The sequence below is a fragment of the Candoia aspera genome, chromosome 17 (genome assembly GCF_035149785.1).
Source record: "Candoia aspera isolate rCanAsp1 chromosome 17, rCanAsp1.hap2, whole genome shotgun sequence".
NCBI classification, from domain to species: Eukaryota; Metazoa; Chordata; class Lepidosauria; order Squamata; family Boidae; genus Candoia; species Candoia aspera.
The window spans coordinates 9,776,555-9,801,508 of record NC_086169.1 but is presented as its reverse complement, the minus strand read 5'-3'; the positions used below and the strand labels follow the sequence as shown (position 1 = coordinate 9,801,508).

Genomic DNA, 24,954 nt, shown 5'->3' with positions numbered 1-24,954 from the left:
TCCTGCGTCCCCCACACCCAACCCACATTCCCCAAGCCAGGCAGCCTGACCTGTTGTAGATGCTCTCATAGAACTTCTTGCTCGGGAAGGAGACGTGGATGGTGGGGAAGGTCACCTCCAGCGTGTAGCGGGAGGCCGCCAGCGTCTGGCTCTGGAACTCGGCCATCTCCTCGGGATCTCCGGGGATGACCATCTTCAGAGGAAGAGGAGAGGATGAGAAACGAGGAGGAAAGGCACCCCCAGCAGCCCGGAGAAAGGGCTCAATCAGGGGGCGCAGCTTTTGGGGGGGCGGGGGGGCTGCTCCCCAAGGAGCAGGCGAGGCCAGAGCAAGGATCCCCTTGGGTTTCCTTTCCACTAAATACAATTAAAAATCATCCTTGGTGGAGCCCAGTCTGCATCGAACAGCTGCCGCCACAGCTTTATGCTTTCAGACCCTCTTCTGCAGCCCCCGGTCCCCTGGCCGGGCACTTCTGACCCCGACGGCCGGGGCGGCCGGAGAGCCTCTCACCTCCTCTGTCTCGTACATCGTCCGCTTGGAGGAGAAGGGCGAGGGCTCCGGCTGCTTCAGCTCGCAGGGGCTTTCGACAGTCGAGAGCTCCATTTCTTCGGCTTTTGCCAGGACCGAATCCCAAGGGCCATCCGCGGGCACAGGGCAGAAGTTCAGGGTGAGTCTGCCAAGGAGGGGAGAGTGCTTGACAGGAACGCCAGGGTCCCCACCACCGCCCCGCCTCCTACTGTAGTCTCGGTCGTGGGGGGTGGGGGAGAACCCCCCTCATTGTAGCCGCAAACCGCCATCTCCTCTGCTCACGAAGGACTTACTTCGGAAGGAGGTATTTCTTCCCAACACCTCTGGCCAGCAGGTCGGGGGCTCTGCCCACCCGAAAGCAAGGCACCGACAGCTTCTCGCCATCTTCATAGATGCCTGTGGAGTAACAGGGGAGGGTTCATGCCTGCTTCCTGCATGTCAGAAGCCTCGCAGCCCTCGAGGCTTGCTGGCTGGGGAATTCTGGGAGTTGAGGTCCACCCAACTTAAAGGTGCCGAGGTTGACAAACGCTGATCGAGTGGGACCTCAGGTGATCCGGCAGGCCCCCGCCCTCTTAGCCTTCTGGAAGGCCCAGCTCCTCTTCCCCCAGGTGCTGGGGTAGATCAGTGGGAGCTACGGACGGTTGCTAGGGCACCCCAAGGCGATGACCGAGGTGCCAGCTTTGGGTGGTGTTTTAAGGTTTTATGGTTTTTATAGTTGGGGATCTTTTACTGTGGTGGTGAGCTGCCCAGAGCTGTGTTTTAAGGTGGGCGTCCATAGAAATCTTTTAAATAAAATAAAATAAAATAAGACCGCACAACAGTTGCGACGGCCTGTTTGCTGATCTTCTGGCCATGTTAGTGCACTAGAGAGGACCAAGTTCAGGATTTGGGGGGTGACCTTGGGGTTCTCTTCCCAGGGAGCCCAGTGCTGGTTTTGCTCTTTCAGCATTTTATTATTTCACTTGGGACCAACTTCCACATCCCAAGAAGTCTCACCAACCGGCTATCGCCACATTCAGCAGGTGCTATTGCCTGGCATTGTTAGGCTTCGTTATTAGCTGTTAAGGAAAGGCGATATTGGCATTTCTAACCTGGCAGTCTGGGCCTCTTTTCTAACTTTAGGAAAACATTTTTTCTTCTGGGACACGGCCATTTCTTCTGGGATGTGAGAACTTGCCCTTTCAGCAACTACAAGAGGGAGCGTCTTCTGGAAGTCCCTGAACGCACTTGCCAGTTTTAAAAGAAGCAAGCCCCGCTGGGGAAGGGACTGACGTCACCCGTAAATTTGCCACTTGTAGAATGTCATCTAGAATCCGTGTGATTTTCCTTTGTTCGATTCTGTCATGCGCTGCCTACCTCTGAATAACGTTCAGACGCTGGTTTGCAAATCAGGTTCTGGTTTATTTCAGGGCAGGTACAACGTTGGTAGAAAAAAGCTGAGAGTGACAGGAGCGCGCCGGTGCGGGGTTTAAATACCCCGCGCCGGTCAGCGCCCCCTCGCTCACGGTCACGTCACCCCCCTTTGTCCCATGCGTTGCCCTGCCATTGGTTGAGGGTTTCCAGGATCGCCCATCCTCAGGTTTCCATTCTTCTGCTGATTGCTTTCAGCTGGGCGATCCCCGTTGTATTGCCGCTGATGGCTTGGGTGGCTCCGTGATTCGTTTAGCTATTGTTTGTTAGCCGTTAGTCGTTGTGGGTTGATGGCTACTTAACTTGTGCCCCTTCACTTATTTCCTTGTAATTGTCATGAGTGCCATTGCGCTGATGACTTTAGCTCAACGGCACTCATGACATACTGCCCCCTTTTCGAATAGTGTTCTCCCCCGGTTTTCTTGGTTTTCCCCGTGGAGCTGTCAAAACGCCACATTTTTTTTTTTTTTTTCAAAGTTCCCGCCGGAGTAGTTGTCGCCCCTCCCTTTGCTCCTCCCTCTACCACGTGCCTTCCCAGGGTGTGTCCATGGTGCGCATGCTCGGGTTCTGACCTGGCGTGCGCATGCTCCAACCACACCCTGTTTGTTTGGCTCAGTTCGGCGAGGCGAGAGGCGTGGCTGGTCGGGTGCTGCTCAGCTCCAGGTAGGGCCCTTCTTTTCTTATTTAGAGTGCGTCGCCTTTGTTGTGTCTCCTGGGCGTTGCCCCCAGGTTGCCCTGTTGACTTGCTTGCCACTCCCCCGCGGCCGGGGGGCGGGGGGAGGGTGCTGGCGATCGTTTGTCACCACCCCGTGGGCCCGGGGCGGGGGGAGTGAGTCCCGGGGGGGGGAAGGTCCACCCAAGTCGCGGGCTTGGGGGGGGGCCCTTTCCCTTGGGGCACGGGAGGCGGGGGGGGCCTGCGGGGGGGGGGGTTGGTTTTGCTGACCTTGATTGCGGTTTGTCGGGGTATGCCCGGTGAAATGCTCTGGTCAGGTCAGGCGCGTTAACGTTGTGCGCCGCCACCCATTCCGGGTGGGGGAAGTGTTTCCACCTGACCAGATAGTGTAGAGTTCCTCGTTGCTTGCGGGAGTCGAGGATGTCCCTGATCTCGAAGTGGTGTTGCCCGTCGATCATTAGCGGTGCGGGCTGTGGCGTGCTTGGGTGCCATCGGGAGGTGGTTGCCGGTTTTAGGAGGCTGGTATGGAACACCGGGTGGAGTCTCCGGAGGTTGTGTGGCAGGTCCAGGCGTATTGCTACCGGGTTCACTATTTGCGTGACTCGGAACGGCCCGATGTACTTAGGCCCCAGTTTTTTCGAGGGTTGGGTTGACTTTAGGAACTTGGTGGAGAGATAGGCCATATCCCCCGCCTGGAACGTCGGTTGTTGGCGCCGGTGCTTGTCGGCCTGCTCTTTGTAAGCAGCCTGTGCCTCCTTCAGCGCCGCCGTGATTACTGGCCATGCTTCCGCGATCTTCCGTCCCCAGTCGCTGGCGTCCACCTGGGGTTCCGGGGGTTGAGGTAGCTCCGGTATGGGGACGAAGTCGCGCCCCGAGACTACTTCGAACGGGGTTTTCCCCGTGCTCGTGTGGACGGCGTTGTTGTATGCGACTTCGGCGAACGGGAGCAGTTCAGCCCAGTCGTCTTGGTGGTAGTTCGTATATGATCGTATAAATTGCTCTAAGGTGGCATTAAGAACCTCAGTGGCTCCGTCCGTCTGCGGATGCCAAGCCATAGATAGGGCCTGTTGGGTCCCCGTCAGCTTCAGGAAGGCCCGCCAGAATTTGGAGGTGAACTGTGTGCCCCTGTCGGTCACCACACGTGCGGGACATCCGTGTAGCCTGTACACGTGGATGAGGAAGAGTTTGGCTAGTTGTTGTGAGGATGGGACCGACGTGCAGGGGATGAAGTGGGCCTGCTTTGAGAAGTAGTCCTTCACCACCCAAATGGCCGTTTTCTTCTGGCTGGGTGGGAGGTCCACTATAAAATCCATAGAGATTTCCTCCCATGGGCGGGAGGGTTCTGCCACCCGTTGCAATAGCCCCGCGGGTTTGCCTGGTGCCCGTTTGGCCCTAGCGCACGTTGGGCAGGACGCCACGTAGGTTTTTACGTCTCGCCTGAGCGCAGGCCACCAGAATTGGCGCCGTGTTAGGTGTAGGGTCTTGAGGAACCCAAAGTGTCCCGCTTGCTTGGCGTCGTGTGACCTATGCAAGATCGCCTGGCGTTGCGAGTCCGGGACGTAGATTCTGCCTTCCCCCCATGCCAGGTCTTGCGCCATCGTTACCTTGTCGGGGTTTGCCAGGAACCAGGGGTCGGTTTTGAGGGCGGCGGCGAGGTCCGTGCGCATTCCCCCTGGTAGTTGCGGTTGGCTTCTTTCCGTCGCCGGTTGTCCCGCCGTCGGCTGCGCCGTAGCGTCGAGCTGCCTCCGTGCGCCGCTTCGGGTGGTCACGGCCATCCCCAGTTGCGAGGCGGATAGGACCGTCCCAATGGTGTCTGGGGCGGGCTCTTCGTCTTGGGGCAGCCGGGAGAGGGCGTCGGCCAGGAAGTTCTTCTTGCCCGGCATGAACTTCAGCTGGAAATCAAAGCGGCTGAAGAATTGGGCCCATCGGACCTGTTTTGGGCTAAGGCGTCTAGGCGTTCGTAGGGCCTCGAGGTTCCGGTGGTCCGTCCAGACCTCGAATGGTTGGGTGGCTCCCTCGAGTAGGTGATGCCATGTCTCTAGTGCCGATTTCACCGCGAAGGCTTCTTTCTCCCAGACGTGCCATCGCCTCTCTGTCTCGGAGAACTTCCTTGACAGGTAGGCGCATGGTTTCAGGAGCCCCGTGGAGTCTTTTTGTAGCAGGATGGCTCCCAGGGAGAAGTCTGAGGCGTCGGCTTGGACCACGAACGGCCGTTCTGGGTCCGGGTGCGCGAGGATTGGCTCCGTCGTGAACAGCGCTTTCAGCTTGTCGAATGCGGTCTGGCACGCGGGAGTCCAATTCAGCACTGTGCCTGGGTTCTTGGCGCGTCGGGTGTCCCCCACCCCTTTGGTTTTGAGGAGGTCCGTTAAGGGGAGGGCTATCTCAGCGAACCCCCGGGCGAAGGACCTGTAGAAATTCGCGAATCCCAGGAAGCTCTGTAGTTGCCGTCTGTTGCGGGGCCGCTCCCAGTTTAGCACCGCTTCGACTTTTGCGGGGTCCATTTCGATGCCGTCCCCGGAGATTCGATATCCCAAATAGTCTAGGCGCTCTTTGTGAAACTCGCACTTTGTAGGCTTTGCATAGAGCTGCGCCCTTCTGAGCTTGTCGAGGACTTGCCTGACTAAGGTTACGTGTTCCTCGTGTGTTTTTGTGTAAATGAGGACGTCGTCGATGTAGACCAGGACCCCTTTAAACAGATGTTCATGCAGTACCTCATTGATGAGCTGCATGAACACCCCAGGGGCCCCCGCGGGTCCGAAGGGCAGTACCTTGTACTGGAAAGCGCCTAGGGGGCAGTTAAACGCCGTCTTCCATTCGTCCCCCTCCCTGATTCGGATGCGATAGTACGCCTCGCGAAGGTCCAATTTGGAAAAGACTTTGCCCGTGGACAGGTGGGCGAGCATGTCCTTCACCAGGGGTAAGGGGTATTTGTTGGACAGGGAAGCCGCGTTTAGGCCCCGGTAGTCGGTGCAGAGCCGTAGGGTCCCGTCTTTCTTCTCCCGGAATAAGACGGGGGCTCCGACCGGTGAGCATGCTGGCTCTATGAATCCCCTGTCTAGGTTTTTATCGATGAACTCCCGGAGGGTTGCCATCTCCTTCGGGGTCATCGAATAGATCTTTGGTCTAGGTAGGGGGACGTCGGGCAGTAGGTCGATCCGGCAATCCGTCTTGCGGTGGGGGGGTAGTTGGTCTGCCTCTGCCTCTCCGAAGACCTCGGAGAAGTCGGCGTATTGTTCTGGTAGGTCTGCTGTGGTAGCGGCGTTGTCTTGTGTGGTCGCCTCCGCTCGTCCTACCGTGGGGTTGCTTTTGCCAGCTGGTACTGGTGCTCGATACTCGCCGTCGCCGAATGTGAAGGTGCGGGTCGCCCAGTTGATCCGCGGGTTGTTTTTCGCGAGCCATGGCATCCCCAGGACTGCAATGGGCCGTCCGATGGGCGTGACTACGAACGATGTGCGCTCGGTGTGAGTGCCCATTTGCAGGGTGACCGGCTCGGTTTGTAGCGTGGCTGGTTTCCCTCCCGCTGTAGAGCCGTCCAGCTGGTGGAATGCCAGCGGCGTGGGGAGGGGGAAGCAGCGGAGGTCGAGTTTGGCGACTAGGTCGGGGTGGATGAGGTTTTTTGAGCACCCCGAGTCCACTAGTGCCGCGGCCGTGGTGGCTCCGTTGCCGGCAGAGAGTTGAATTGCTGCCAATATTACGGAGCTTTTGTCGTTTCGTTGAGGTGGTCCGCGTTGCTGTCCCACCGCCTGCCTCGCCACGCGTCTCAGGGCAAGCGGGGAGCATTTCCCGCCGGCTGGTCGGGGTCGGTATTGTCCTCTTCTCCCCAGTAAGCGTCCCAGCCCTCTTCCGGTGTCGCTGTGGCCACGGTCATTCGGCGGTGAGGGGGCGGCCCCGGGTTGGGTGGTTTGGGGCTAATTTTCGGGGCGGGCTTGGGCGCGCTGGTCGGCGGTCGGTTGGCGAAGCAATCCGCCGTCTTGTGCCCTAATTTGCCACACCTCCCGCAGGGCTCCCGGTTGAACTTCTTTTTTGGGTATATGGGGCCGGCCATCCCCCCGTGTGGTGCGGGTACCTTTTTCCCGACGTAGTTTGTGTCTTCCGTGGTTGTCATAAGGAAGGTGCGGTGCGCGTGTTCGGCTTTCCCCGCGAGGTGGATCCACCCGTGTAACGTTTCTGGGTCGTCGCGGTAGAGGGCCCATTGGAGAACGTCGCGGTTGAGCCCCCTTTTGAAGATTTCCAGCAGGGTGGTCTCAGACCAGTCGCAGACCTTTCCCGCGAGGGCTTTGAACTCCAGGGCGTAGTCAGGGACCGTGCGTGTGCCCTGTTTAAGTCTCTGGAGTGCGCTTTTCGCCCGTACTTTAGCTAGGGGGTCTTCGAAGTAGTTTTTCATCTCTTTGATGAAAGCAGGGAAGGTGGCGAGGGCGGGGGAGCTGGACTCGTACAGTTGGACGTACCAGTCCGCCGCCCTGTCTTGGAGTTTGATCGCCACGGCGGCGATCTTGTCGGCCTCGGAGTCATAGGAGTGTCCGTGCCTCCCCATGAACTCCCTAGCGTTGGTAACGAAAAACGAGAGTTTTGAGGGGGTCCCATCGAAGAAGATGGGGAAGTCCTTTGGGGCCCGGGCGTTTTGCGCGGCCCCGCCTCTCGCTTCCCGGGGTGTGGTGTCGGCCGCCTGTGCTGTCTGCTGGCTCTCCGCTGGCCCGTGTGGGTTCGGTGCTTCGCTCGGGGTGTGGGCTTGTGCGGGGACGTCGTTGGGTGGCGCGGGGGGCATAAGCGCCTGGAGCATGGTCCGGAGTTCCGTCAGCTGAGCCCGCATGGCCGCGAGTTCAGCTCGTGCCTCCTCGTCCACAGCTCGCGCCGCCGCTGGGGCCGGTTCCGTTGGCGCGTCCTCGGGGGTGGGTTGCCGGTGGGGTTCATCGTCCCTCCGCCGCGGGTCCGCTTCCTCCTCCGTCTGATGGGTGTCTCCGTCGTCCTCCTCCGTGTCGAGCACCGTGGGGCTGTCGCTCCACGCCCGTTGCTGGGGTGCGATGTGGGGCGCGGGGTCCTCCGCTGGTTTCGGAAGTCGTGCTGCTCCCTCCCGCGGTCGGGTTGCCTCCGTCGCCATCTCCCCTTGGGGTTGGAGCTGAGGCTCGGGTCGGGTGGGGTGGGCGTCCATGGCTCCGGGAGTCCGCGGTGCCTCTGGCCTCGGTCGGTCCTCCTCTGTCTCTTGCCGCGCGGCTCGCCCTCCTTGCCCGCGCCGTTCCGGCCTCATCTTGCTGGTCTTCTCGCCGTCTACTCCTCCCGCGGCTCGTTGTCGTCCGGTGGGGCTCGGCGAGGCTGAGTTTATGACTCTCAGCTTTATGTCATGCGCTGCCTACCTCTGAATAACGTTCAGACGCTGGTTTGCAAATCAGGTTCTGGTTTATTTCAGGGCAGGTACAACGTTGGTAGAAAAAAGCTGAGAGTGACAGGAGCGCGCCGGTGCGGGGTTTAAATACCCCGCGCCGGTCAGCGCCCCCTCGCTCACGGTCACGTCACCCCCCTTTGTCCCATGCGTTGCCCTGCCATTGGTTGAGGGTTTCCAGGATCGCCCATCCTCAGGTTTCCATTCTTCTGCTGATTGCTTTCAGCTGGGCGATCCCCGTTGTATTGCCGCTGATGGCTTGGGTGGCTCCGTGATTCGTTTAGCTATTGTTTGTTAGCCGTTAGTCGTTGTGGGTTGATGGCTACTTAACTTGTGCCCCTTCACTTATTTCCTTGTCATTGTCATGAGTGCCATTGCGCTGATGACTTTAGCTCAACGGCACTCATGACAGATTCTCACGTGTGATCAGTGTCTTTCATTGTTTGGTCACTTGCTTTATGGCGTATCACATATACCGAATGCACGTGCCGTTTGTTTCTGCACCCTATAAAAGGTCTTCAACCCCTTAATAAACGCTTTTTGCTTTGGCCTGAACTGCTGTGTGATTCCTGTTTTCAGGTAGGCAGAAAGCCACCTTTGCAAAGGTTAAGTTCTTTCTCTCCCAATTCAGGGAATAGGTCTTCAGCTCCACGCCAAGCCTGGGGTGCCTGAGGCAACAGTGCAACGGCTGTCTTCCTACAACCAACTTACCAGGTCAGTGAAAAACTGAGCGGTTGTGTTTGCACAACACGCTAAGCTGGGTTAGTCTTGGTTGGTCTTTTCCTGGCTTAGCCTGTTGCGCAAAACCCAGGCCATTTGGCTAGTGCCTAACTCTGCAGGCTACGCAGAAATTCAGAAATGAACGTAAGCACGTTGTGTGAATACACAAAATATGTACCAGGCCAACAGACATATCGCTGCAGACATCTGAGTTTCCAAAATCCTTGGCTAGATAGTTAGAAGCCAGAAAAAACAGGGAGAAAATACCTCCCTCCCTCCAGAAATCTGTTTGCTTCTTTTCCCCAGAAGGAGTTGTAAGTTCTGTCTTTTTTTCCCAACAAGCTTTGGAAGTTTGTAATTTATAAGACTGGCCACATTTTCTCCCCCCACCCCCTTCTCACCATCTGGCTCAGACTTCTCGGAAAGCAAATTCTCCCTTTGACTCGCTACGTCCCTCCATGGCAACCATTTTGCCAATATGCCTTCCCCCCATTTTGTGAAAGTGCCCACAACATGCTCTCCAGCCAAGCTCCCTGGCATTGGCATAAAACCCAAAGTCGTTTTTTTCCAAGCGGGATCCTCAGAGTCCTCTTCAGCAAGATTTACTGAGAGGGAAGGGAAGGGCTTGCCGGCGTTCCAGCAATGGGACCCTTCCCATTTAGAACCAGCCTGAGCCCTGAGTGGAGGAGCCGGTGTTTTATAACCATCTTCCTGCCAACCGGCAAACTGGCCTCTCTCTTCACCGACAGCAGAGAATCACTGGTTGTTTAGACAACGGTCTGCTGAGCTTTTGCCTTCTGTAATTCAACCGTTACATCTCCCAACTCCCACAGCACCCACCGACCCAAAACTTTGCCTTCCCCTGGCCCAGTCGCACATGTTCATCAGACGGTCTTCACCCGCTTCCTAAATGGACACATTTCCTGAATGGACCCGCTATCCACACTTGTTAGCCCCATAGGATAGGCCAGACTAAGAAACTCACGCCGTGCAGCTCAGGACTCCTTTGACCGGAGCAAGCTCTGGTAACAGAACCTTGCAAGTCTGAACACGCTTCCCCCTCCCTCTTTGTGTGAATTGGGGAGGCGGCCTCTCTGCGACGTTTGTTCCAACCAATTTCTTGGCCTGGGCTCAGGCCCCCTTTATCTGGCCATCGCCTTGGTAGCAGCCAAGTCCTTCAAGGCCATTCCCCCTGCCCTCTACAGCACCAAACGGTGAACCACGAGCAAACCAAGCGGGCTGGGTCTGCACAGCACGCTAAGCCACAAAAACCTAAAACTAGCCAGTCGTCATGTTGCGTAAAAGCGGCCCCTAGTTTTTCACTGACCTGGTTAAGCATGCTGCGTGACGTCAACGAGAAAGATGCCAACATTTATGGTGCCTGTGGGCTAATCCCCAGCAGTCTTAGTATGTTTGAAGTACAGGTAGTCCTCGCTTAACGACCACAATTCGGACCGGAAGATCGGTTGCTAAGTGAAGCGGCCATTAAGCGAATCTGACCTGATTTTACGACATGTTTTGCAGCGGTTACGCAAATCACTGCATGTGGTTGTTAAGTGATCATGCGGTTCCCCATTGATTTTGCTTGCCAGAAGCAGGCTGGGAAGGTTGAAAATAGCAATCAAGTGACCACGGGGCACTGCGACAGTCAAAAATGCAAACTGCTTGCCAAGCACCCAAATCGTGATCATGTGACTGTGGGGGAATACTGTGATGGTCGTAAGTGTGAGGACTGGTTGCATGTCAGTTTTCCCAGCACCATCCGAAGTCTGAACCATCACTAAACAAATGGTTGTTAAGTGAGGACCACCTGTACTTCTGTATTCTATATTCTGTATTCTACCCCACCAAGGCTAGAGATTATGGGGATTGTAGTCCGAATTGTCCTGGCAGCTGCAAGATTTATGCCCTTTTGTAACTTCCTTCTGAGGAAGGAGGATCTTTGGGAAGAAACAAAATCCATCTCTTCTCTTACCGTGCAAGTCGGCCAAGGTGACTTCTAACTGGGTGGGGCCCGTCGGCTCCAAATCCACACGCAGCTCGGCACCGGCCAGGTCCAGCCGCAAGCACTCCTTGCGCACCGCCTTCTCGGCCCAGGGACGCCTCTCGGGCCAGGCTCGGAGGTCTGGGATGGGGAACTGCAGGCGCAGGGAGGCTCTGGGGGCCACCAGCTGCAGGCTGGCCTGCCATCTGGCAGCCGGGGGGAAGCCTGGCTGGCACCAGCAAGGGGGCAAAGCGAGAGAAGACAACCTCAGTGGGGAAGGAGGGAGAGACGCCATCCCGGGCCTGCCGCCTCCCCTCCCCCTTACCATGGATTCCTCCGGAGGATGGCTGCCCGGCCTGGGGGGCACCACAGCTGGCGGCAGCAGGGAGCAGAGGCGATCCAGCGTGCCCAGGTCCACTTCGGAGCAGAACTCGGCCAGCTCCACCCTCAGCTCCACCATCAGCTTGGCAGAGACGACTTTGGCAAGGCCACTCTGCAAGGAGGGGGCAAGATGCCAGTCTAGAGCGGTGCCTCTCAACCTCGGCGACTTGAAGACGTGCCGACTTCAATTCCCAGAATTCCCCAGGCTGAGAAGCACCGATGTCAGGATTTATAGCAAAGAACCACGCTGAGACCTGAAGACCAAGCTCTAGTGTGTATTGTTCCACTCTACAAGACAAAATCCTGCTACGCTGAAAAGGTACTAGCGAACACTACTATAAAACCCCAGAAAGCTAAGGCGGTTCTCTTCTGGCCGTCTAACCGAAGAGATTCAGTGCTGTCCGTGTGCTTTCCCCGCTGGAGGGGGCCCCCCTCCTCCTCACCAGCTATCTCCGTAACACCTGGTCTAAACTTCCAAGGGGCTGGCTAAGTGGAGGGCCGGCGTGTCCTGTGAACCTGGCTCGACCGCTCAGCCGGGCTGCGGCTTTTCCTTCAAGCCCTGTAATCGCCACCCTCGCGTTTTGGGAACCAGAGGGGCTGGGTTTCACCCCTGGCATGAACCCAACCCGTTACCTGGGACCCAGCTGTACTGTTGTGGAGCGGGGCTTATATGCCAGGCGCTTTGAAACAAAAGCAGGTAGAAACGTTGGCCTTACAGAGCTTTCTCCCAAGACCACGCTTCTGTGTGAGAAGGCGAGCGGGCCGAGGAAGGCACGGGAGGATCTCAGGCATAAACAATCTACCGATAGGACGGGAGTTTGGTCGGCAGCTTACCTCATCCGCAACAGCTCATTCCAGCTTGCAAACAACCAGGGAGAGCAGATGCAAAATGTTCAAGGAGGCTCCCATCTCAGCTTCCAAGACAAGCTTCCAACTTTACCCCCAACCCTTGCATCAAAGCCCCCGTGTGGTTCTTGCTGCCTTGACGCTTTCTCACCACAGTGGTGGCCTTCAAGGTGGTCAACCTTCCCCAGCCTGCTGTCCTCTGGATGGGCTGGAGATCACCTTCCGGGAGTGCAAAGCAGCTGTTGGTTCAAGGCCATGCTGGACTTTGCAAGGCATGGGGGGAGGGGGCTGTGCCCCAAAAGGTGGTGAGGCCAGGACCCCTTCCAGGAGGGGCTTCAGAAGTTTCAGAGAGAAAAACTGGTGCCTTATGTCAGCCCCACGTCCCTCAGTCTGCAAAAAAGGCTCACTTTTTGGCCCGCTCACGCTGGGGAAGGTGTAAAAAGATGCTAACAGGCCAGATAGACTCCAGGTAGACCCTTCTACATCTCTGCCCTCCACCCGTGTCTAGATTGCTGCCCCGTCTCATCCTGCAAAGGATGTAACATTGTAAGCTCTTTGAATGCAGAGATCTCTCCATCTTTGGCCTATGAATTCCTCAAGACTTTTATTCATGGACCAGGATCAATGCTTTGGTCTGAAAGCCAAAGCGACCAAGTTTCCTGATCCTTTTGAGAGCCAAAGGATTTTCTACTCTTGAACCTGAAACCAAGTCACGAAGCGTCTATAAAGACCGCAGGATCAGATGCCAAGGCAGATTCTCATGCTTCCTGCCCTTAACCGAAAGGACTTTGATTTCTGCTCAGCTAAATTGGGGACGGAGTGACAAAGCAATTTTTGATGTGAGACTCGGGGCCACAAAAAAAACCTGCTCTGTGATTGTGGCTGCTCCTCTGGTTGTAAATCAAGACAGACCAGGGTGGTGAAATGGCTTCACATTACGCGAAACCACCAACTAGAGCCATGAAGTTTGCACATTTCAGCTTCCTTCTACGTGAAATGATTTCCTAATCGCTGCTCCGCCTTAAGGAAAACCTAGCTTGCATTTTATCCACACCAGAAACTGGTAAATCAGGATGTGTGCTGGGTTGGAGATGGAAAAGAAGAATTATCCTTTCTTCCTGATCCAGGTTTACAGATCAGACACCCAAACCCTTAAAGCCCGACAGCTTTAAACCTGCTCCGCCTTGTCTGCATTGCCACAACCCTAACCAAAAGATCTGGGGGTTGGGACACGTGCTTTAACCCCCACATCAGAGGCCAGTAAGGTTTTCGGAACAGAACGAAATGCCCCGTTGGCTTTGTACAACAGCTAAATTGCCTACGTGATAAATATGGGCACGTGGTAAGGAATATATGGGAGCTGGCGTGCCAAGCTAAGCCCTTGCGTGGTTCGCTGGTTTTGGCTTGGCACAAGCCAGCCACTGCAGTCACCACCCATCTCTGAGCGAGATGGACGGCGACTAAATTTGATACGTCAATAAATGAAATAAACAAACAATCCCTGGTTGATGAGTCAGCTCCTCCAAGCCAGTTAGACTCACCATGGCATGGGCCAGGGTTCCTCAGCCGTGGCAACTTTAAGGTGCGTGGGCTTCAACGCCCAGAAACCTCGGTAAGGGCAAATCAAATCAGTGTGTTGCTGGGCTTCCAGGCTGTGCTGATGGGGGCAGATGAGTCACGCAGCGGTTCCACAAAACTAGGAAACTCTTGGCAGCACTTCGACTGGCACCAACAGGACTGGATGCCACCGTAGGCTCCCTTTGGCTAACCGGGTATTTATAGTTTACTACGCTGTCTTGAAAAGCTCTCAGGAGCAGGCCATTCAACAATGCCACCTCCTGGTTTATTTGCTGGTTCCATGCATGCTTGGTGACATCCCCCGCGTTTTGTTTTGTGTGAACACTGCCACCATCTTTCACGCCGCAGACCCTCCAGGGCTCGAGTAGGTTCCATTCAGGCATGCCCAGCAAGACCCCCCCCCACCCCCCCAACCCAACTGGCATGCAAACCTTGGAGGATGGCAGCTTCTCCAAGTGCTTGGAGCGGACACGGGCGCAGGGCTGAGGCGACTGGCCATAGGGAGCGGTGCCCGGGGTGGAAAAGACCAGCAGCTGCCACAGAAAGATCAGAAAATCAGCTTTGGAAAGGTGGCCAACCTCCGCCAGCAATGTCCTCGCCCGCCCTTCTTCCTCGCCTGGGTGAGGCACGCAGCCCTTTCTTCTCTGGGGTTCTTCATCAGGGGGTCAACAAAGTCAAGATGGGGCTGGGACTGCAGGATCAAAGCCCCACCCCTGAAAGTACAGGATGCCCTGTACTTGTCAGCTTTCCCAGGTAGACCAGACAGGAAACACGACTGGATGAGCTAATTCTACTTTATTGTAAGGCTACCTTGACAGCATCTTGCAAGTCTGAAAGTCCCGTTCTCCCGCTGTCTCCTTTACAGCCCTGAGAAACCAGGGAGGGCCCCTCCTGAGCCTCTTGCCCCACCCATTATGCAGCTGCAGGCTATGCCCTCTCTTATCTGGCCATTCCCTTGCTAGCATCTCTCCCCCAAGATCTTTCCCACATACCATTACAGTACTCTATTTATTAAGTGTCTTTCTATACCACTTCCAGGAAGAAAGCACCCCAACCCTTCCAGTTCCCCTCTCCGAAGACGCTCTCCCCTCCGCACCTGAGTGTATTCGGGTTTTCCTGCAATACTGTTCACCGGCCAGAGGCATTCCAAGATCTCCAGAAGGCCAAAGGAGGCGTCCCAGTTGAGCCCACGGAGCTGCCTAGAAGCCTTGCGTTCGCAGGTGAGTTGGACCGCAGCCCCGGTGAGCCTAGAAGACGGAAAGGGGCCCAGAATGCACCTCCGACAAAGAGCCAGGCCGAAGGGGCAAACCCTGCCTGTTCCCTCTAGGGAGAGGATGATGCCCTGCAGGATTCAAGGACAGAATGTGTGGAACAGGAGGGTGCCTGTCTCCAAATCCTGTATTCCCATGGTCAGGCGGAGAACCTCTAGCTCTCCTCCAGAGGTTAACAGCAGCTTATCCTTCCCACATGGATTTGGTTTATTTATCTAAGGATTCAGCGGCTGCACCTGCACCACATTAAACCCCAAAGCCAGATTAAACGAATGGAACTGCTGGGCCCGCATAATGCGCGGGGTCCAAGCAAACAGCCAACAGTCTTTCTGACGTAATGGGATGGCCTAGTTTATTCAACCTTCTAAGAACAAGAGCGACAGTCCCATCGCGGCCTGTGTTTGAAAGGCAACCTTTCGTGATCTTGTCAGCCTTACCAGGTAGACCAGACAGGCAACGTGACCAGATAAACTAATTCTACTTTATTGTAAAGCTACATTGATAGGATCTTACAAGTCTGAAAGCACAATCCTCCCCCCGTTTCCTTCACAGCCCGAGAAACCAGGGAGGGTCCCTTCTGAGCCTTTTTCTCCACCCATTATGCAGCTGAGGGCTAAGCCGCCTCTTATCTGACCCTTCCCTTGGCAGCATCTCTTTGCTCCATCTCCCAAGGTCTTTCCCACATACCATTACAGATCTGGTGTCCTTCAACCCAGCTGGACTACGGCTCCCAGAATGACCAAGGGTAGCCCTTACCCATGCTCCCCATCCTTCCTCTCAACAGCCCACTGCAGTTCACTGCCTCCCCACCACCATTTGCAAGGGGGATTAGACATTTGGTCCCCGCTAATCACCAAGAGGAAAGTAGAAAGTCAGCATCAGCTGGGCAGGGTGAAAGAGCGGATGGCCACCATTCCCTAGACCAGTGTTTCTCGACCTCAGAAATGTTAAGTCGTGTGGACTTCAACTCCCAGAATTCCCCAGCCAGCTGATGCTGGCTGGGGAATTCTGGGAGTTGAAGTCCACACGTCTTAAGATTGCTGAGGTTGAGAAATAGTGCCCAGGACCCACCTGACATGGCTGCGTGGAATGGCCCCCTCGAAGCACTGGCGCAGGGGGTGGAAATCCCGGCCGCCGAAGGCCGAGTCCTTCAGGCCTCCCAACTGGTAGAAGAAGCGCTGAGCCACCAGGAGAGGAAGGACATCCGATGGGAAAAGCCCTGGAGGCTGATGCAGCAGGGTCAAGGTAAGCCCCCCGACAGTCATCCGCAACAGCATCTCAGGACGCTGGCTCTCCAAGGAGGGGGGTGGCAAGGGGCCGGCCTTGCCTGAAAGAGGACGCAAGAAAAAGGCGATCTGGAGCAGAGTCCCTGTTGAAAGAGGGAGCTGAGAAGAGACTTCTGGGCGGTGTGAAAAATGGTGGGGAGGGCGGCAGCTTCTTTCTTGGTAAGACAAGAGGACGTTTGTGAGATCTACAGCACCCTTTTAATTTACACAGCCCACAACCTTACGATTGCCAAAGGGTCTGCCCAGGAGAACAAAGCAAGGGAATCCGATTTGGGAGGGGCTCCAGAGGGTGGTGGGACCAATCAGGTTGCTTTGCGTTCTTCTGCAGTTGGACCAGATGATCTTCACACTCCCTTCCTTTGTGGCTCCAAATGGGGGCACTAAGGCTCGTCATACATCCCCCCACCCCCGTGACTCAGTGCTCTTCCGGCGCCCATCTTCCCCAGCTCAGGCAGAGGAACTACCGTTCTCCATGCAGGAAGACGCAAAAGCTGCCTTTCCCCGCTACTCCCCAGACCTGAGTTAACAAAGCACAGTGGCCATGTTCTCCTAGCTCACCATACAAGTAGTCCTCGCTTAACGAACACAATTGAGACCAGAATTTCAGTTGCTAAGCTAAGGGGACATTAAGAGAACCTGACCCAATTTTATGACCTTTTGGGGGCAGTCATTAAGCGAATCACCTGGTTCCGCATTGATTCTGCTTGCCAGAAGCTGGCCAGGAAGGTCAAAAGAGGAGATCACCTGACCACGGGACACTGTGACAGTCATAAATGTGAACTGGTTGCCAAGCGCTGAAATTGTGATGATGTGATTGTGGGTGTCATGAGTAAGGATGGCGAGCAGGGGGCTCCCATCCAGATCGTTAAGCGCATGTGTAGCACTGAGGAATTGGGCAGCCATTCCAAGAGACACAGATCAGGACCGCCTTAACCTTTGGGGTTTATATGGCTGGGTTTTTCCCACGCTTCTTCAGTTTGTTAGGATTCCTGTTGTCCTGACTCCCAGGAAACACTCTGAGACAAGGAACTGTTCTCTAATGTTTATTGCTAGTACATAACAGGAATCCTAACAAACTGAAGAAGCGTGGGAAAAACCCAGCCATATAAACCCCGCAGGTTAAGGCGGTCCCGATCTGTGCCTCTTGGAATGGCTCACCAATTCCTCGGTGCTACGCATGCGCTTAACAGTCTGGAAGGGAGCCCCCTGCTCGCCATCCTTACTCATGACATCTGTTATGTACAAGCAATAAAACATTAGAGACCAGTTCCTTGTCTCAGTGTGGTTCCTGGCTGTTAGGACAGTGGGGATGCTGTGACAGTCATGTGAGGACTAGTCGTAAGTCAGTTTTTTCAGCACCGTAGTAAGACCAAATTGTCACTAAACAAATGGTTGTTAAGCCTGTACTCAAACACATGAGCCCCAGTACAGTTTGACAGGATGTTCACAGGCTATGAGAAGGGCCAGCCAACCCAATTTTAGCCTTGCCTAAGTCTGGCTGGAGCGGACTAGAGAGAAGTGGGTCAAGAACCGGTTTGGTGCAGGGGCTAAGGCACCAGGCTAGCAACTGGTGACTGTGAGTTCTAGTCCTGTCTTAGGCACGAACCCAGCTGGGGCACCTTGGGCCAGTCCCGCTCTCTCAGCCCTAGGAAGGAAGCAATGGCAATCCATTCCTGAAAAAAAAAAAGCCTTGCCAGGAACACTGCAGGGACTTGTCCAGGCAGTCTCCAAGATCATGCACGATTGAATGGATAGAAACAAAATCCTTCTGCACAGACCCATGGAGGAGGATGGGCTTTAAACCAGACTACTGCAGCCCAGCCATGCTCGCAGGAGTAAATGGGCCCAATCCACCTTCCATCTCTGTCTGAAACCAACTTCTCCTAATCCGATCCCACCTTGCTAAGTGAAGTGATACAGGATGTCCCAAGCACCCAGCCCATGCTTGCTTAAGGAAGGCTCTTTTAACACCATCCCTCTATCAGTTAAAAACAACAAAAAAGGATGTTTAATGGTATTTCATGAGGCATCCAGATGCTCACCCTGGCTGCAAAAATGAAACAACAAAGAATTGTCGCACAACCCCGCTGCTTTCTCCCCAACTTTTCCCAGCCTCCCAGTGAAATTCCAGGAAAGACCACCTTACTTGGTATCTTATTGAGACCTGGCAGGGTTGAGGCAAAAGGCGACCGTCTGTAATGCCGGGGGCTTCCCAAGATCAGCTGTGGAGCGAAAGAAACAGAGGAAAGGGCAAAGTGTTGGTGATGAAACAGCATTATTCCAGAAGAGATGACATGACATAATATACGATATGATATACAGGTAGTCCTCAACTTACAACCACAATTGGGACCGCAACTTCTGTCGCTAAGCAATGTGGTCGTTAAGTGAGTCGCGCCTGATTTTACAACTTTTGCCGTGGTCGTTAAGCAAATCACACGGTCCTTAAGTGAACCTGGCTTTCCCCATTGACTTTGCTTGTCAGAAGCCCCCTGGGAAGGTCACAAATGGCGATCACATGACCCCAGGATGCTGCAACTGTCATAAAAACATGCTGGTTGCCAAGTGCCCAAACTGCAATCACATGACCATGGGGACGCTGTGACGGTCTTAAGTGCAAGGACCGGTCACAAGTCACTTTTTTCAGCACCGCCATAACTTCAAACAGCCATTAAACAAATGGTCATAAGTTGAGGACTACCTGATATAATATGATCATAGAGACAGGAGGAGGAAGAATCTGAAATATTCAGGAGAGCTAAAACTGGGATCTATAACCAAAAGGGAATTCTCAAAAAAACACCAAACCCACCCAACAGCACCAACTGTTTGCAAACTGGTGCCCTTTTGGCCAACCTACAGTTCCCATTCTCCCCAGCCAGAAGCATGGGAGATACACAGAGGCGCCTTGGAGAAGGCGAACCAACCCTGAGATTCACCACGCAGTTAGAAAGAATCGAGAAAAACGGCGGGGTTTAAGGATTGCAACCCAGAAGAAAGCAGCTGGACCAGGCTCTTACCCCTGGGGCAAAGGCTGGCGGCTGCAAGGGGGCTGTGCTGATGTCGCTGTGGACGGAGGAATCGAGGTCCAGGTCAGAGAGGTCGCTGACTGACCGCAGGGACGCTACGCTGCTTGTCAGGGGCGCCATGGAGAAGAACATCTCTGCAGAGGAGTGGTTTGGGGAGAGAGACAACGGGTGGAAGGCTTAATCTTTGCAGCGCAGCCTGTCTGTCGAGGAGGACACTGAACGGGTGGAGAGTGCCAAATGTTTCTAGATCTGCATTCCCAAATTGGGGGCGGGGGGTGTAGCTTCCTCAAACAGCAGAGAGAGACCTAAGAAGGGGCGATCGAATCCTAGCCCAGTCCTGCCTGCTCAGAAACCCTCTCCCTCCAGGTGTGATGACCGCTGCCCAGAACCAGGAAGGCAACCTCTGGCTGTATGCAGCTGTCAACACAAGCTCCTAGTCCTTGGGGAAAGCACCGGGGAGGGGTATGGCTGGGACCCTCCCGCCCAAGAAGGGGGCAGAAGGTGCTGAAGGGCACCACCAGCTCTTGAGGACTAAAAGATCTCGTGGACGGGACTGCAGAGGGTTCTCCTGGCTTTTTCCTGATCCCGGTGGAGAGCAAAGGAGAGGTGGGTCTCCCTGGGGCTCAAGGCCTCCGTGCCCAGGAATCACCTCCATTTTCTACTCCAGCTGCTGCCGCCGCCGCCATTCCCTCCAGATGTGCAGCAGCCGTTCCCAGCCCTGAATGCAGCTGCTGGCTGAGGTCTTGCTCAATCAACTTCAGATCCTCCGAATCCAGAGGGCGGTTTTTGCTCAGCTGTTCCTGCAGGATGCCGGATTCTTTGCCGGGGTGGGGGGAGAGGGGAAGAGAAGAGAAGGGGTCAGGGAACTTAACCTCCGCGAAGAAATCTGACATCGCAATACAGCAGGTCCCCAATTTAAGAACGAGTTCTGCTCCTAAGTCTGTCCTCATACGTAAGTCGGAACAGTTATTTAGCATCCATTAGTCAAATGTCTGTCTTAGTATATACCAGTGTTTCTCAACCTTGGCAGCTTTGAGATGTCTGGACTTCAGCTCCCAGAATTCCCCAGCCAGCATGGGAGTTGGAATCCAGACATCTTAAAGCTGCCAAGGTTGAGAAATACTGCTATATAGTATATATTTTACCTTTCTATACATATAAACCGCTTAAGAAACACTTCCAAATACACTAAAATATCTTAAACATAATAATACACAAAGCAGCATTATGTATTTAACCTGAAATGTTGTACTTAACCTGAATTTTTAATATAATAGCCTTTATGACAGTCCATTCTTAACCAGGAGTTGTCTGTAAACCAGGATGTTCTTAAACCAGGGTACCTGCTGTACCTTTGAATCAGTAATTTGGAAGTTGCAGAAGATGAAACCCAGACAGACAAAAAGACGCTGGACAGGAATGCAATTGAATACTGAGCAGTCCTCTGGGCCAAACCACAGAACTGTGCGCAGCCTGCAAGGCATCCCATCCAGCCCTTTCTCCATGCAGTGACACAGAGGCACAATTATCACCTTTTCCAGATTCACACAACCCCTGGAGTCATGGGCTAGCCAAAGAGGTTGGATTCACCCAAAAAACGAATGCATCCGTCGCCTCTTTGCGGGGATTTGGTTAAGCGTGCAGGGTGAAACACCCAGAGTTGCTGGGAATTGGGAGGCACATAAATTCAATATATTATTATTATTATTATTATTATTATTATTATTTACCCAGCCATAGAATCCTAAAGTTGGAAGGTACTCTTGAGACCATCTAGTCCAATCCCCTGCTTGGTGTGGGAATCTAAATTAAAGCATCCCCTAACCAATGGCTCTCCCACCTCTGCTTGAACGCATCCAAAGAAGGGGAGCCCACCTACTCCCCCAGCCAGCTTGCTTTAAGATGTGTGGGCTTCAAGACTATCTAGAACAGTGTTTCTCAATCTCAGCAACTTTCAAGATGCGTGGACTTCAACTGGCTGGGGAATTCTGGGAGTTGAAGTTCATACATCTTGGAGTTGCTAAGGTTGAGAAACCCTGGCCTAGGGGCCCGAGCGCGCCCTCCAAAAAGCAAATCTGGCTGTTGATCGACTGAGAGTGGGGGCCACCACCACAAGGCCCTCCACCCATCTACACCTCGGCTCCTCCAGCCCCAGGCTGCTCACCGGAGAGGTTCAGGGACGACAGAAGGTCCGCCAGGTGCAAGATTTGCTGGGGGGCGAGCAGCAGGTGCAGCGACCCAATCTTCCCATCCAATTCCAGCTGTGGGGGGAGAGAACCACGTTCCACTTCAAAAAGAGAAGCTCCCCGCCCATTCAGGGAGAGGACACGAGACAGGAAAGGGACAAATCCAGGGGTCTGGCCCAGGTGCCTACTCTCAGTGCCCTTCTCCCCCTTGACCCCACAGCCTAACTCCCGTAAAGGAGACCCACCTTACCCAGGACCCTAAACAAAGCATGGGTTCAGGAGAAAAACAACAAGAGAGAGAAATTTCCATACAGGTAGTCCTCGATTCACAACCATTCATTTAGCGACCATTCAAAGTTATGACCGTGCTGAAAAAAGTGACTTACGACCTGTCCTTGCACTTACAACCACTGCAGCATCTCTGCAGTCACACGATCAAAATTCATGTATTTATGACGGTCGCAGCATCCCCAGGTCATGATTGCCATTTGCAACCTTCCCAGACGGCTTCCGACAAGCAAAATCAATTCCTTTAACAACCATGTGATTCACTTAACAACTGTGGTCGTTTGCTTAACGACTGTGGCAATAAAGGTCATAAAATTGGGCATGACTCACTTAACGACCATCTCATTTAGCAATGGAGGTTCTGGTCCCAACTGTAGTCATAAGTCGAGGACTACCTGTACTTTCAAGATAAAAAAAGTATTCCTACGTCTGTTTCTTGACCTGGCCTACCCAGAAGGGTTGACATCAATCTTGAAAGTTTCTCTCTCTCCCCTCTTATACCAAACCACATCAAGGTGGGTTATTTTGAGTTTCTTTCTCATGGTTCCTTCAATTCCTGGGTTGGGTAATCTATTCTCTGAGTCCCTCCTTAATAGCCCTTTCATGCTTTCCCCAAGGTCAGCCCCAAATTCCTTTGAACCATCCCTGTCCTTATGAGGTGGCTTGCTTGTGCAAGCTGCTATTTGTTCAACAATCCAGGTTTAAACAAATTATGGTTTGTTGCAATGCGTGAGCTAGTCTAAAATATGTGGCCTCGAGATGCCTAGCCTAGGGATAGCCAGTTCGACTTACATGAGGGGGACCGGGGCCCAAGTCCGCACTCACCCAGCGGTCCCGTTGGCTCAGCTTAGGCCCATCTCTCCCTCCCTAGCTCTGTTTAGCCTACCTCGCAGGGCTGGCAAAATAAATCAGGGAGTGGCAGAAAGGCAGACTAAAAGCAGCAGTCAATGGATGCGCTAGTTTTGCCCATCGCGTGCCTGAGTTGTCCTGATACACCCCACAGGCCCAAATGACCTTGGCTCCAGGGAAGGCCTCGTTCTGCTTGAGCTTAATCCGCATCTCGGTGTGCCCGGAGCAGCTTCCAATCTGAAGCAGCGGGCTGGGTCCGGCCTCTTCCCCGGGAGAATCGCACAGCTCGGCCTCCTGGGTAAACAGGAGAGCAAGCTTCCCTAAATGCGGGAAAGGGCCCTGCAGCACCACAGCCGCCGCCCAACAGGGGCAGACAGGTCCCCCGGGAGACCCCTCGCCACCCCTCCCGCCCCAAGAGGGGAAGAGAATCTCCTGCAAGGCCATACCTTGGGGCCCCGGGCACGGCCCTTGCCAAATTCCTCATAGTAAAGCAGGACGCCGCTCAGCTGGAGGATCTTCTGCACGAAGGGCGGAGGCTGGTGGATGTCAACGGCCAGCGCCTGCCCAGGATCCCGCACCACTTCATCGCAGTAGTCCAGCCTGTAAAGGAGGAGGGGGACGCTCGGAACAAGGCACCAGCCACATCCCGCCACGCCAAGTCAAGGCATCCGTGGTTCAGGTCAGGCATTGGCTGTGTTCACCCATCACACCTACCCAGGTTCCTGAACTGACTCATTTCCCGGGTCTGCACAGGACGTTGATTAAACGGAGCCCTGACCCGGCAGGCTGAGTTCACCCAACATAGCATGCCCCTCAGTCTAACCCAGATGAAAAGTAACCAAGCTCTGCGTGGCATGCAACTGCAGCCGCTTGGTTGCCAACTGCCCTGGTTAAACCCATTGTGTGAACTCAACCTCGGGGTGCAAAAAACAGGGTTTGGGATTTAACATGTTGCCTGAAACTGTGGCCAGTCGTCATTTATCCCACAGGCCGCAGTTGAAGCAAGCAACGGCTTAGGACAAGAGATGAACCAGATCATTCTCAACTGAGCCGGGCGTGGGGTGCAAGCAGTGCTTAGCACCCCCTGGGTGCCCTTTGACCCCGCTGTCTTTTGCAGTTAAGCCCCTTCCTGTAGCTCTACAGGTAACCAAGATACTATCTTCCCCCAATGGTGCCCTCCAGATGCACTGAGGCCCCAACTCCCAGAATCCCCCAGCCAACATGGCTCCTAGAAGCGTCCCTCCCTTCTTACTCAGTGCCTTTTTTGAAGTAGTTAAAAAAAAAAAACAGCAACCAAACCAAACCCTGAGATATTTTCCACCGGAAAAGAGCCTGCAAACGGTTAAAAGCACAAGCCAATTTGGGGGAGGAAGAAAGCTGACCTCTTGATGTGGATTTCCAGGGCCACGCTGTCTGCCTCCCCGCTTCTGGGCGTGTGTTCTACACGTATCACCGTGTCCAGAAAGGTCACTTCGATCCTTCTCAGAACTGGGAGAAAAACAAGATGCCAAGGATGATCCAGGCTGCAGAGCTAGGAAAGTCAACCCCTGTCTGCCCTTCGGTGCCTCTTATTTACTTAATAACTGATGTTCCTTGCACCACAGTTGGGGAGGTGGCCCCCACCGAGACCGAATTCTTGCACTGGACAAGGACTTGGACTGGGCGATCTCTGGAGTCCCATCTACCCCTGACCTTCTACGATACCACCCCAGACCAAGAACGCCCATCACGGCGCTTGCTCCCGGTGCTGAAAAATGGCAGCTCTGGACCAAGACTGAAAAGATCTAACAGGGAGATGGAAATTTGCACACTGGTGCATCATGCTAAGCTGTAGCCTTGCTTGGGAGCCGTTTCAAGGCATTCTGGAATCTGAAGCACGGATTAAGGAAGCGGAGCTACACCTTCCCTAACTCGAAGACATCTGGTAACCCTACTTTTAGCAGCATCCTGGAAATCCCCAAGCAGAGGGTACCAGACCAAGAGACGCCCCTCTGCACCCTCACGAGACCAGAGACGGAAATCAGAGGAGGCCAACGTCCACCTGCTGAAGCCTGCGTGTGGGCTCAAGGCACGTCCCCTCTGGTCCAGCCCCAGGTGACTGGGCAAGGCCATGGAAGCCAGAACAACACAGATTTCAGTCAGGTCTCCCTAACCCTTGTCTGGGTTAAATACAGAATCTGGGAAACAGTAAGAGGAATTTCCCACTTGCATCTGTCCACCTGCCATGGATAGGCAACGTATGAAATGCTTCTTCCCCATTTCCAGCCACCTGGGCTGAGCTTAATGGCCAGCTGACTCACCCTCTGTCTCTTGACTGCTTCGGTCTCCTCCCCTTTCCCAGCCTCCCCCCAACCTCTCCCACCTTTAGCCCCATATCAACCTGTTTCAATGGTCTGGGCAAACATCTCCAGGCCCTCCAGGGGCTGGGTGGCATCCGATGGCTCTTCAGCCTGTTCCTTCAAGCACTCCTGGGCCAGCTGCATGCTGGTGGTCATGCATGACGCCCAGCTTTGGGACTCCGAGCCAGAGTTAGCTGGGGGAGAAGGAGGG

At 54.5% G+C, this 24,954-nt stretch overlaps 1 protein-coding gene across 2 annotated transcripts in view; it reads right to left on the bottom strand.

Annotated features, from left to right (window-relative positions):
• The window catches only part of ATG2A (autophagy related 2A), a 52,623-nt gene that overhangs the window by 21,970 nt on the left and 5,699 nt on the right, over nt 1-24,954 (bottom strand). For both annotated transcript variants that reach the window (XM_063317264.1, XM_063317265.1), the window contains exons 3-18: nt 24,785-24,937; nt 23,787-23,892; nt 22,851-23,004; nt 22,570-22,698; nt 21,246-21,342; nt 19,731-19,898; nt 19,073-19,215; nt 18,199-18,274; nt 15,838-16,093; nt 14,592-14,742; nt 13,927-14,028; nt 11,016-11,183; nt 10,682-10,919; nt 820-922; nt 509-671; nt 51-193 (exon numbers count right to left, since the gene is read on the bottom strand). In XM_063317264.1, coding sequence (XP_063173334.1) covers nt 51-193; nt 509-671; nt 820-922; nt 10,682-10,919; nt 11,016-11,183; nt 13,927-14,028; nt 14,592-14,742; nt 15,838-16,093; nt 18,199-18,274; nt 19,073-19,215; nt 19,731-19,898; nt 21,246-21,342; nt 22,570-22,698; nt 22,851-23,004; nt 23,787-23,892; nt 24,785-24,937 — 2,350 coding nt within the window. The remainder of the gene's footprint in view (nt 1-50; nt 194-508; nt 672-819; nt 923-10,681; nt 10,920-11,015; nt 11,184-13,926; nt 14,029-14,591; nt 14,743-15,837; nt 16,094-18,198; nt 18,275-19,072; nt 19,216-19,730; nt 19,899-21,245; nt 21,343-22,569; nt 22,699-22,850; nt 23,005-23,786; nt 23,893-24,784; nt 24,938-24,954) is intronic.